Consider the following 13,803-nt stretch of genomic DNA (forward strand, 5'->3'; position numbering starts at 1 on the left):
AAATACTAACTGAGAAAAAAAATCCTAAATGAACAAAATTAAGACATTACACTGTTGCCAATTTCTGGCCCACAGTCCTCAGGAATGCATTCAGTTATGTTCACGCAGGACGTGTCCATGTAGTAGCCTATTAACGTGCTAAATTTAGCATTTTTACAGTATGTGGTGGTTAATTTTTTAATAAACGTATGGACAAATAATAACAACTAAGAGAGCTATTATTGTTTCGCACAAACCATTTCCCCACGCTGTATGTCCAAACAGTTCTATTCATACATAACATCCTAAAGGCTATTTTAATTAGTCTTTGACTTAGAGAGAGAGAGAAAGGGTCTACCATAGGGTCTGCAAACACTTGAAAGCTTTGTGTGCTTGTCTTTTCTGTGTTACTAAACACAGTATGACCCAAGGCTGCTAATTAGCTCTTAACAATTCAGTCTGCAACCTATTATAATCAAGCCCAGTTTCTGAAATAAGCACATTACCCCATGTTATAATTAGATTAATAAATACACACCAGCAGACATTGTATAGTAAACAGCTGCCGAAAAAATCGTCTTTATTTTTCCACGACCATTAACCAGGAGCTCGTATGAACACAGGCACCTTGGAAAGGTCTTTACACCAAAGAAAACACCAACAGCGGCACTGACGAGCACCAGAACATTGTCACCGTAGCACAATTACAATGGCAGTTTCTATTTACACACAGCTCAGAGTAAAAACTAGTACAGCCAGCAAGTGAGATAGATAGATAATAACAGTCACCAAGTGTCTTCTCCCTCAGGAGAAAGGAGATCAAAATCTAGTGAACGTTGGGAGAAACAAAACGGTGCAATTAGATAAACAGTATAAGACGTTGTACATAAAGCAAGTGCTTTCAGTTAATGTATTGCGATATTTTATATCAAGTCCAGATAATGAAATATCATCGGCTCCCTCTATCCAGACTAGTATGTAGGTGTAAAAAATAACTTCTTTCCGTTTATTAAGAGTTGTATTTGTCAGGTGTTGCCGCATAAACCTGTGCACTATAGCATAAAATTGCATAATTGTATCCGAGTGAACACAGACTAGACACTCACAATGACAAAATATAGTGGCACGAGGCCTTAAAAATATCCTCTAATTAAGGCCCTCTTTTCTGCTGATACTTGACAACGTTAAACAATAGGGCTACATTTGTTTTCATTCCATTAGAGTTAATTGTTGCCGGCTAACAGCCTCCGACAGTAACCCCCTGAACCTCTGAAACCTGCGCCTCACATCTTTCTGCACTGCATTATGATGGGTTTACAGAGATGAAAAGCTCGAGGAAGCCCGTGAGGTCAAAGCCCCGCTGGGATTACGCACGTGAGCCTGAGAACGAACGACGGGAAACGTCACTGCGACGCACTCGGCTTGAGCTGGCACGCGACGTCTGTGTTAAACCCGGGATGAATGTAATTAATGTTGAGAAAGGTCGCTCATTTATCTCATCTCCACAAATACAGGTCAGTGTGTGTCAGGCCACATCTACATCGCCTACAGACGCGGATAAACAACACTTAAGCGTTTTAATAAGGGGCAGTTCACACCAAACTCGGGTTTGCCTTTAAAAAGGCGCGGGAAGCAAAATAACGCCATTTTCAATCGTTATGTGCGCTACTTTTAATTTGTTTTCCAGTGTACAAATTTGCTACACTGACTCCCTTGGCCGTTACCAGTGTTTCAAAACTCTGTTCTTTTACATTTCTATGGGCCTCTGGCGTTTTTGAACGCCATTAACCCGTTCTGTGTGAATGGCCCTTAAAGGTGCAGTCACTTTAGCTTTCTACATGAAATTCTGGCGGCAAAATGCAGCCATGTCACTAGCGTGAAAAATGTTATCTAGCAAGTTTTAACACAGAAATTTAATGTGTTTCCCAATATAAAGCTGCTTGGTTAATGCCACTACTGACTACTTTATCCGCAAAAATTCACCAAGGTTTCGCAAATGTGAATGCACCTTAATAAAACTTTATTATTGTGTCATTTTACGTTAATTTTAAGTGACGTTTATACAGAGTATTTGCTGTGTTATATCACCTCTAATTTGAGAAATAATCTTTGGGTTCCTTGAATTTGAACCTTGGTAACAGATTCAACTGTACGTTAGTGCTAATGTCACCAAAGTTATATGCATAATATGGTACAATCAAGTTTTGTTTTGTTTTGTTTGAAAACCTGCCAAATTCAAGGGTGTCCCTCTTACGGATAACTATATTATCTTTTATAAGCATATAAATATACCATCCATTTATTCATAGCTAGATTCATAGCTATTGCATCTACAATAAAATCTGTTCCCCATCAATGACTTTATCCTTCACATTGGCATAGAGACATCAAGTACCTTCTTCAATGAACATCTTCAATATACATATAGTCAGTGTGCAATAATGAATAATACACAGTTATTGAATATAGTCTAGACATTGCTTACTGGTCAAAATAATAATTTTGGTAAATGGCATGGGTCAACCCAAACACACCTATTTTCCTTTATGGCTTTACAACTCAACTGCTGCATTTTTTTTTTCTGCTAGCAGCGGCATGAAAGATGAAGACATCCTGAGTTTTCCTTTTTTCTCTTTACACAGTAGACTTCCATCATGTGCACAAGGCATCAGATGCCCGTTCTTAACATCAGACAATACTTGTAAAATCAGGAATGTCAAAAGAACAGACAATGGGACAGAACTGTGTGAACCAAAAATAAAAAAGCACAGTTTGGGCTGACTACATTGGTCCTTGAGATGAACTAGTCCTCTCTTTTAGATAATTTCGAAGTACTTATTTAATATCCATCAGGCGTTTGTTATTATCGCCTGTGCTATGATGGTCAGAAGCTGGTTCTTTTATCATCAGCATCTGTTTGTTTTTATGGCAACAACCCTCCCCCCACCTCTGTATGACTTTGTTTTTACACGGTACACAATAAGAGATGTTTTTAAAAATGTCCATGCTGCCTTTTTTTCATACAAAACAGCTTATAGCAGTGGTTCTTAACATTTAAGGTCCCGTTATCCACATTATTTTTTGGGGGGGTGGGGGTGAACTGTCCCTTTTAAAAATGTGCCCTTTGTGTCAGAACATAGCATGTAAATGAGCGACTATGAAAAGACACTGAAATCACATGATGAAAATGAGTACATTTTCAGAGGAAGTGGATTTTGCATGTCATTCCTGTAGTAACAGCAGCCTGCCTGCCCTGTGCCTGTTTTTTACAGATAAAACATCACAAACAACATTCATAAATTCAGATCATATTTTTTGTTTGTTTTCTTCGGCATGCACATGCAGTATTAAAAAATACAGTTAGATCAGCAAATACTTGAAAAAGTGTAAAAATCCAGTGCGACAGTCTTTGAGTTCTTGAGGTTAGCATGGTTCTTGATTGACGAAGGTCAGCAGTGAGATAATCCATTCAGAGCACTGAGCCTACATTCCCATGGTGTCTTTTGGCATCTTATTTACAAGATGTAAAGCGACTTGTTTAGGATTTTTGGATGGGTTATGTTTTTTTTCTCACAACAAAAAGGCTTGAAACAAACGTGTTACATTATGTCCTGCTTATTCTCTGAGATCTTTTGAGATCGGGCTGCACGATTAATCAAAATTAAAACCCAAATCGTGGAATGGCTTAATGCAATAATCAAATCACAAAGGCTGTGATTTAATTTAATAAATATATACATAGCGTGTTTAAGACAGATGCGCAGCACGGTGTTCGTTTACACATGAGCAGCTCATAATCTGGTGTTTTTAGTGTCACAGTAAATGCTGCTCCACATAAACATCTCTGTATTTACTCTGAGTTTGAGTAGTTTATAATGTACATTTGTTAAATCAATATGCAGCTAACATCATCTTGTTATGACAAACATGCACAGAATTTTTCCCCCTACACCATGCAGCCCTACTTTGAGAGACATGATGGAAACATAAATCGGTATCTGGATCCAACCAAGCTTGTGATTCATAATGCTAAGATCTTCTGTGCATGGTCCTATCTGTTAGGCTGGAGTTTTAGTCTCTGACAATAATGGATGATCTCACTGTTTAAGCATATTGTAAGAAAAACGCACCCCAGTTCTTAAAACGCAGCCGTATTTAACAAAACCCTGTTTGAAATGTTGATTAAACATTTCCTGCTGCATTTCCAAAATGGGAGATGAAAACAACAAGACAAAAACAACTACGATATTGTAGCTAAAAATCATTTACAAAGCACAACCGGAAAAAGACACCCCCCACCCCTCAAGCTTCAAATTCATCCAAAGACTCTTTGAGCAGAAAAAAAGCAAGAGCTAGTTTTCAAATCAGTAATAAAAAAAGGGCCTCCCACACGTTTAAATCCAGACAAAATGAACTCAGACAAGCCGACACCAGAAACATTCCTTTGCTTTTCTGTGCATCTCCATGCACAATCTCAGACCTCACCAAGGCACAGTCAGACTCCTATATATTCTCATACAAATACATTCCTGAAAGCGGTCAGAGGGACTGGCCCCCTCCATGGAAAACAAAAACAAAACCTCTCAGGGCCACCTAGGATAGACATGACCTGATCATAAACCACGGAAACCCGGCAGCTATTTATTGGTAGCATGCATTGCAGAATGCCAATACTGTCCAATGACAGCAGAGATTATAAGCCCTCTAAAAGAGAGTAAATTCCAGCCTGATGATGCCGTTTCATAATAAAAAGGTTTAAATGTGCAGTCTTGAATGTTCCTCTCGACTACAGCCTCTTTTTTGCAGACTCAGTCCTGTCAACGGCCTCGACTCATTCTTGTTGTTTGTGGCTCGACACAAACACACAAGTTATGTAAGTAGACTACTTAGTGGCCCATCTGCCATCTGGCTATAGCTGAGTGGCGGTTTGGAGTTACACAAACGAATCAGTCTATGCAAAGACAGTCAGATTGGGTCAGTCTGACATGGGATATCCACACCCACTCTAAACATCTGCACAGATCCAACACTAATACCAACCAAAGACATATGAGTATTCGATTAACATCGCACTACATTGATGTATGGGAAAAGAGATCTTTTTAAAGCGGCTAAACTAGCGTGTTAAACTCTGGACCTGGTGAAAGTTCAGAACGGGAAGCATCTTGATCTGTTCCCTAGGATCTGATGTGTTAAAGTAGCTTAGAATATCGATCAAAACAGTTACACATTTTGAGTAATATAATAGCATTATTAGTTATTGTTGTTAATTACCTATATGGTATGTTTACACAGAACCAGAGAAGACTACTTAGGATAAAGACAGCTAACACCTCGGCATCCAGCTGGATCTGAACAATAAAAGCTTTGTACTGCATTACTATGAGACATGGACCCAAGTAGGTATTCATGAGCAGCACTAGTCCTAAATACTGTTTACCAGATAGCTTATATAAGTATTGTAGGTACATTATTAACCGTTTAATCTGTGTATGAAGTTGGCGATACAGAAAGTAAATAGTGAAAACGCCATACTCATGTTGCAGTTTGATATGCACCGCGTGTATGTTAAAATACATGTTGTACAACAAAACAAAGGCCTGTGCACAAGAACACTAGCACCTCTAATGAACACGAGTAATGCGCCATGGCCTATCTAACAAAACTGCAGCCAATACATAAGCACCATGGTGACAGGTGTGTGAAACATCATTAGAAACCAAATGCACCATGATCTTAACTTCACATAACAGCTTATCCGAGGCAAGAGCATATATTTAGGTAACATTAAGAAATATATTCCCACTTCCTAAAAGTCTAATTTGTAGGAAACTTGATGGTAAGAGTTTCCCCAAGTATATACTGAATGTAAACAAATGTAGACATCAGCTTGCCCTCTTACCTAAAATGCCTGTGAGATCTCTTAGACTATTTGGTCTAAAATAGCACCAGGAAGGGAATGGAGGGACAAGCAGCAGCCTCTGAGATGTTCCTCACACCAGTGGAGGGGCCAAAGTATGCAGCTATTAATTATTGAAACTCAACTTCATCTCTGGAATGAGATGCCAAAAAGTTTCAAAAAGCATTAGAGTAGAATTGGAGTGCTAGAGCCCATGGGTGCTGGTGTGCAGCTTCAGCATAGCTGTGCTTTCACAAACAGGTTGCCTCCAGTCATATGGAAAGACGCAAGGCCCTGGAGACCTTTTCCTTGCAAGATCTGTTGAATCGTGTCAACAGAAAGTGAGAAAAAGTAAAATTATAGATCAAAATGTAGAGAGTCATGAACTCTTGGTCATTTCTGGATTTTCTATTTAGACACTAAACCAGTGGTAGTTTTAAAGCATTTTCTTGGAGATGTTATTTAAATGCATATTCATTTTTACATGGATCTTACTTATAGATTCACATTCAAAATGCCTTTAGTTTTTTTCTGTTCATGTAGTATCTGGCTTTATTCACACAGGCAGCAAAATTCAGATTTTTTGGTGGGTCAATCCATTGAGTTTTCTGTAGTCTGAACTAATGAAAGACCACATAAAACAAACCAGATCCAAACCACATCAATTTTTGGTGTGAAATTGCATTAAATTAAAACCCATTCTTCGCCATATCAAGTTTTTTTGTATTCTGAACTGCAGAAGACCACATGATATCTGATATTTATGAACCACATCCATACCAGGTGTGAAATCCAATCATATTTCTTTAATGCATCTTAGTGTGAATCGGAATCAGATACCCAAGTGGTCTACTGTACTTTTAGATGTTTATGAGTCTCTTTTAATCGCTTGTCAGGATGATGGTTATAGTATTCGTAAATAACCCATTTGGAGACATAGGATATTGACTACATTGTACAAACAAATGGATCTAATAAATGAAATCGGATTTAAAACCAAATCTGATTTATGTGCAGTGTGAACAAAGCCATTCTACCAATAAAACCAAGTGTTACACTAGGCATAAAACATTTTGTTTGGGGGGTTTAATACTATATACCTTATCTATATACACATATCCACAGTAAGTGAAAGGAAAACAGTGTGATGAACAAAACAGATACAGACAATGAGTTGATCACAATAAGCATTGTTTTTAAGGTTTATGATGAGTTAACTAGCTTGTGTTGATGTTACGTAGACGATATCATATTAGACTGTATCAGAGCCACCAAAACAATTCCAGATTACAATTGCCAACCGAGCTGCCATATTCCTTAAGAGCCAAACCAAGTGTTGACATCTTGGGACAATTTTTCTGGTCATCCTTTGCAAAGAAGCCCATCGTGAAAAGACGTCCATCCTCCTGTGACCAGTGTTCTGCCGTGTTACACAATGCTGTACCAACTACAGAAAAATAACACCACCACATCTGAGTGCTTCCAGCTCCTGTGCTGGAGTAGATGTGGCATTTGCTTTTTTATTACTTCCTACTTGAACCTTTGAGGTCAGGAAAAAGGTGAGAAGTAAAGAGCTCCTCACCTACCAGAGGTAAAATTAACCACTCTGCAGAGTTTTCTTTACTTGGGCATGTTGGTTGAACCTCTCTAGGCAACAGACTGTGGCGTGAAACCACCACGGTTCATATATGGCTCTAATATGAATGCAGTTCGTTCCTGCAGATGGAGTCCGTTGGGAAGGAGAGGTTGCCTGAATGGCTGGTTCTTGCGATCACTTATTTTGATGCGAGTCTGTGCCATTGGGTTTTAATGATAGCAGTCTTTGTACTGTTGAAGTCAGTTACACACAAAGCAAAAAAACAAAACAAAATGGCACGTAAAAAAAAACCTTTTTGGTAGCAAGAAGGTATTCCTGTGACAAAAAGTTCTTTGCTGTTAAATCTAACTGCTGGTTTAGCTTTTACTGATCGCATCCCTGAAAGAAATGTCCTATTGGTAAACACAAATATAAAACCAGAGATATAAAATCCGTCCTTCGTAGGTGCAATTGCTTGTGTCGGCATGACTGAAATGGGGAGCTGAAAGTCCTACTCTTCCCATATTTATTTTTATTTTTTTGCATTGAGGAATTTCCATTCAGGGGAGCTGTCCAGTCAACATCCCAAAACAAACCCCTGTGGTGGTACATTCTTGAGAAGACAGGGTTTTCTGGCTGTCCAACCCTTAACCTTTAGTAAAATGGGCAGGAGAAGTGTGAAAATGTGCCCATGGAAAAAGAAACACTTTCTCCAGTTGGGTTTTATAGCACTTACACAGTCTGAAAGAGAGCTTTCTTCTCTTTTAAAAAGAGCAAGGACAGAGGCTGGTCTTGCCCTGGCTGGTCCTTTAGGAACTGACAAGAATGTTTTTAGGCAGTATACTGAACACAAACAAAAAGATGGATAAGTCTTTTTTTATTTTTGCAGTGTAAAGTAACTCGCCTCAAAGGGAGAGTTGGAAATCTGCAAAGATTGGGAGTGCGTCCGTTGGTTTAGGAGGGAATGCATAAGGGTTTGACCCTCAAAGTCCGTGTGGGTTTAAGGTGAAGCAGGGCGGGGCTGTGGTCAGTAAGAAAAAAGAAGGGACGTATTTCACTATGCTATGCATGCAAAGGAAGCCCACCCTGTTTTTGTGTGTAAGTCGTCGCAGCTGTTTCAGTCAACAAATCTCTGGCAAGCTTTCTTCCAGCGGCAGGCCGTGCACCACATGTCTCTGTTTTCCATGCCGTACACCTTGCGACACTTCTTTCCCTCGCCTCGTGACTTCCTACTGCATAGCACATGACACAAAACACAAGAAAACAGTTTCACAAAAAAGTTCAACATACAAAAGTAAACATTTTATAAAAAAAATGTGTACTTCCATAATTAAAATGGGATTAAATAATTAGATGGTACTGGATCATATTGTGCCTGGAGCTCTAAATCTAAATGTAAAAATAGAAATAAATGAGCATTTATAATTAAATATACAATATCAACCAATTGCGATAAGTTTAAAAACTATCTAATATCTGATAACCAATATGGTACCTTTCAGTATCTAAATATGATCCTACAGCCTATTACAGGGCACTATAATTTCTGCGATGTGGACAGAATCGTGGAATTCAGTCAAAATATGGGATTTACTGTATAGTGCAGAATGTCATGGAATTTGCCAAACTTTGGATGGAAAAAATCAAAAGTAGGTCAGTACACTTAAATCAAAACGCAATACACCAAAATACTATTTAAATATGAATCCTGCACATTCTTCATAATTCTGATTATTAAAATGTAATGAAAACATTCAAAAGTAATCCAGAACATTAAATGAAAACAGAATGTGGTAAAAATAAAACTGAATCTGAGGGGGAAAATGAACATTTCATAGGGCCTTAAAAATGTAATATATATATATATATATTATATATATATATAATATATATATATATATATATATTTATTTTCTTTTCTTTTTTTTTTCTTTAATACAATGTTAAATATTGTAATTTCAATTAATTATACATGCATTTTGATTAATAACATTTTATTTAACCTTGAAAATAGGGTCCAGTAAAATAAAAACAGAAAAAATGGAATCCAGAAAATTCAGACGGAAAAAATAAAACGGATTTCATAGGGCCCTACTATTAACACAACACCACTGGGTTTATGGACTTTTCACATGCTTCTGGCATTATACCAAGTAAGCAGAGAGCAGAACTTATTGATTGTACTTCTCCACACTACTTAAAGATTTTATGATGTGCGACTAGATTCTGGATACTCATAAAATGTGTAAGAATGTCCCTTACGGGAGCCACACCTCCAGCTTTCATCAAGTCTAACCATTTTACACAGCCTTTGCTTTACTATGCTCATTTCTTCTGATGTGAAACTCTTAATTTAAGACTGAAAGGAAGTGTAGTTAGGACTGTACCTGAGTGAGCCTGCAGCTCTGGGGGGAGACGAGAGCACTGCAATGGTCTGAGAGCGCTGCTCCCCAAAGCCCTGCGTCCGGTTGTGAGTGGGAGAGGCCTGCAGTCAGACAGAGAGAGTTAACATCCCTCTCACAAGGCCAAAGACATCATTCATCCATTTCCTGTCATAAAAATCTCAACGCACAATTTATAGAGACAGTCTGTTCAGCTTTGTGAGCGTTTGTGTATGCGGTTTTGTATCAGTGTTGAGATACTTGTTAGACTGACTCACATCTCACAGTTGTGTTTGCACATTTGAGTTACCTGACTTCACTGACATCAAATGAGAGGCCAAACTGTGATAGATCAGTAGACGATTATGAAACACATCCGGTCAGGACTCTACTGTCTGTGTATAAAGGGACAGTCTATTGCAAGGCACACTAGTTCAGTGTGTGTGCATGTGTGTGATGGGCACAGGAGCGTGTGTGTGTATGTGTGTGTACTCACAGAGGTGCCAGTAAATGTGACGGGTGGGGACTGCCAGGAGATACTGAAACTGCTGCTGGAGGGGGTGAAGCCAGTGGAGCTGGTGGAGGGGATGGTGACAGGGGCTGTGGCCTGTGGAGTGACAGTCACACTGATATACTGGAGTCTCTACGGGCCTGCGATTATGACTGGGCTGCATGTACATATGTAATAACCACTTTGACAGCACCTAGTATTCAAAAGTTGGTCACCCTGCTATTGGTTAATTCAAAGCTATGTGACAATTCAATATAGGTTTTACAAACATTAAAAGGGTTATTATTATATATTTTATTCATTTCAAGTTTTATTATTTTGTTTTTGTGCTTTGGTTTACAATTTCAGTGTTTAGTTTTAATCATGCAATTTTTAAAGTTTAATTTTTTTTAACTGTACATAGTAAAATTGATTTCAAATGTATATATTAAAAAAAATAGTTCTCACAAGTTTCCGTTAACAAATATAACCTTGATCTGAGTCTTTTTTGTTCCACATGTTGAGCCATTGTCTTTGTACACTACCATTCAATTATTCAGCAAGGATGCATTAAATTTATCAAATATAATAAAGACATTTATAATGTTACAAAAGATTTCTATTAAAAAAAAATGCTCCTCTTTTAAATTTCCTATTCATCAAAGACTATTATGGTTTCCAAAAAAAAAAAAAAAAAAAACATTATTAAGTAAAACAGCTGTTATGGGAATGTTTCTTGAGCAGGAAATCAGCATATATGAATGATTTCTGAAGGAACATGTGACGCTGAAGACTGGAGTAATGATGCTGAAAATTCAGCTTCACCATCACAGGAATAAATTACATTTTAAAATGTAATAATATTTCACAATATTACTATTTCTGATGTATTTTGATGAAATGTAACCTTGATAAGTGTGAAGAGACTTCTTTCAAAAAAATAAAAAAATCTTTGACCCCAAACTTCTGAATGGTAGTGTATGTGATCCCATTAATAGGAACATAATCTTATAATAATTTTCCTCACGTGTGAACTTTTCATGCTTTATATTGTGACTGAAGGGTGTCTTCGTGCACGGCTTGAACTGTTGAATCTGTCTTCATATCGAAAGGACTTTCTGATGTGAAATGTTCTGCTTGCTTTCTGAAATTGCACTGAAATACTAGGTCATATCCATATTGTATTTGTCTAGTAGTCGTGTTCTGAGAGCATCAGAGTGAATCTCTGAAGTGATGTAATGTTATGTAAATGATGTGCATAGCTCATTGTGATTGGTTGGGCTGTACCTGGTAGGCGTGGTCTGTGTGCACTAGGTAGAGTGCGCTGGGAGCAGAGCGGCTAAGAGGGGTGGTGGTGCTGTTCTCGCTCTTTGCTCCGTTAGTGCCATCCGGCTGTCTCTGGTCCAAACCTGGCGGGGGGGACAGCACAGACGGGGACACAGGAGACAGACTGCTCAAACCGTCCGCCACAGAGTCGGTGTTCAGCTTGATCTCAGTGTAGTAGAAATCCTCTTCTCCGTCACTGCACTCTGAATCACAGTTCCTCCTGAAGAGAGACAAACCGAAGAAACATTTTAATATTGATACTGTGATTTGCTTTCATTTAATGTGCACAACTATTATAACTTATTTACAGTTCTGCACTATACTATACAGTAACAATACAGCACTATACTTTACTGTCATATTTTACAGACATACAAAGGTAAATCACAGTATTTCAACACAATACTTGACTTTTTTCATATTTTAATAATTCATATTTTAATAATTCATTTAAATTTTATATTTTAAGAATGAATCATTTAATACAATTTAATAAACAGCCAAACCTGTCATAGTCTGAGACTGATTTCATAACTCAATTAGGTACTTGATGTTACTTAATGCATAACTGTTAGTTTCTCATTTCCTTCTACTGAACCATATTTCTGAAAGATGAGATCTTCTTAGAAATCCTCCCGGTATCTTCCAGCAGTACTGACACTTGCGTGGTTTAATTAGACTTCAGCTGAGAGAAACATAAACCTTCCTTCACAATCGTCTGGCCTTCACTGTCATTACTTTGTGCCCAGCAGTAATAGTGTAAGCGTGGTGATAATCCTGCTGGAATTAGTCTCATGTTTTGACATTGAATCAGGAGCAGGCTGCAGTCTCTTATCTCTCACTATAGGCTATCCAGAGTTCACGGTGATTGATGTCAGCCAAGAGATGGTGTAACACCATAAAAATGTGAATGGGTTCCTGTCTGATGAGAAACGTACTTTGGAAAGTTTTTTTTTTTTATTAAGCAATAAATGTGAACGTTAAAGAAATCTTAAGTCATTTTTTGTATGCATATGCTAATGTATTGGGTTTATTCTGAGGGTGCAAGCATGACTATAAAAATATCTGTGTGGATACACAGGGAAGTGCACTGAACATGACAAAAAACTGCCATAATGTAACAATTTTCCCACACTTTATGGATTTAATTTTATATACTGTATATATACTACAATTTCAGGTTGGTAAGATTTTTTAATATTTCTGGAAAAAAGTATATTATGTTCACCAAGGGTGCATTTATTTGATCAAAAATACAGTAAAAACTAATATTGATAAATATTATTAGAATTTAAAATAACTTTTCTATTTTATTTCCAAATGTAATTTATTCCTGTGATGCAAAGCTGAATTTTCAGCATCATTACTCCACATTTCAGTGTCACGTGATTCTACAGAAATCATTCTAATATGCGGTTTTGCTGCTCAAGAAACATTTTGTACTACTGAAAACAGTTGCGCTACTAAATATTTTTGTGGAAAGCACAATATTTTGCTTTTCAGCATTCTTTGATGAATTGATAGTTCATCAGAAAAGCATTTATTTAATATTAATAAATGTCTTTACTGGTATTTTTGATCAATTTAATGCATCTTTGCTGAAAAAATACTGACCCAAACATTTGAATGGTACTGTAACAAACACCCCTCTCATCAACAGTTTGTATTAGCGTTAATGCACAAGGCAAAAAAAAAAGAAGGTTAAAATGTATTGTATTGTTTGTGAATAAGAGACTTTTTTTTTTGTGTGATACCACAGGTGCCTTACCCCAGGTGGACGGTTCGAATGTGCCTTTGGATCCCGGCAGCTGTGCTCAAGACCTTCCCACAGTTCTTCCACAAACACTTGAACATCACCTTCATGGAGTTCTGTCAGGGACACAGGTGCACAGTGAGTACACTAATCCACATCAATCAGCAGACCTCTTGTCCCCAGCATTCAGACGTTCACAAAGGACTGACACGGGGGATGCAAGGGGTACGAGTGGAGCCCAGAGCCTCAAAAGGACGCCCACCCTAGACGTCTCTCTTGCTTTATTCTGAGGCTGGTAATTGGCCTGCATTGAGAGTGACACTATAGCACAGTCTTTCAAAGCTCATGTCATCTTTTACACAGTGTGTCTGCACTAATTACACAATTGTCATTTGAGAG

General features: G+C 37.8%; 1 protein-coding gene across 2 annotated transcripts in view; it reads right to left on the bottom strand.

Annotated features, from left to right (window-relative positions):
- Nucleotides 1–529: 529 nt before the first annotated feature.
- Nucleotides 530–13,803, bottom strand: part of LOC109107012 (zinc finger protein 704) — a 47,350-nt gene continuing 34,076 nt past the window's right edge. The window contains exons 5-9 of one of the 2 annotated variants that reach the window (XM_042745787.1): nt 13,420–13,520; nt 11,613–11,871; nt 10,332–10,442; nt 9,842–9,939; nt 530–8,686 (exon numbers count right to left, since the gene is read on the bottom strand). In XM_042745787.1, the coding sequence (XP_042601721.1) occupies nt 8,572–8,686; nt 9,842–9,939; nt 10,332–10,442; nt 11,613–11,871; nt 13,420–13,520 (684 nt within the window). In that variant the 3' untranslated portion in view covers nt 530–8,571. The remainder of the gene's footprint in view (nt 8,687–9,841; nt 9,940–10,331; nt 10,443–11,612; nt 11,872–13,419; nt 13,521–13,803) is intronic. The other variant, XM_042745788.1, reaches the window with a different exon arrangement.

Source organism: Cyprinus carpio, chromosome B19, assembly GCF_018340385.1.
Source record: "Cyprinus carpio isolate SPL01 chromosome B19, ASM1834038v1, whole genome shotgun sequence".
NCBI classification, from domain to species: domain Eukaryota; kingdom Metazoa; phylum Chordata; class Actinopteri; order Cypriniformes; family Cyprinidae; genus Cyprinus; species Cyprinus carpio.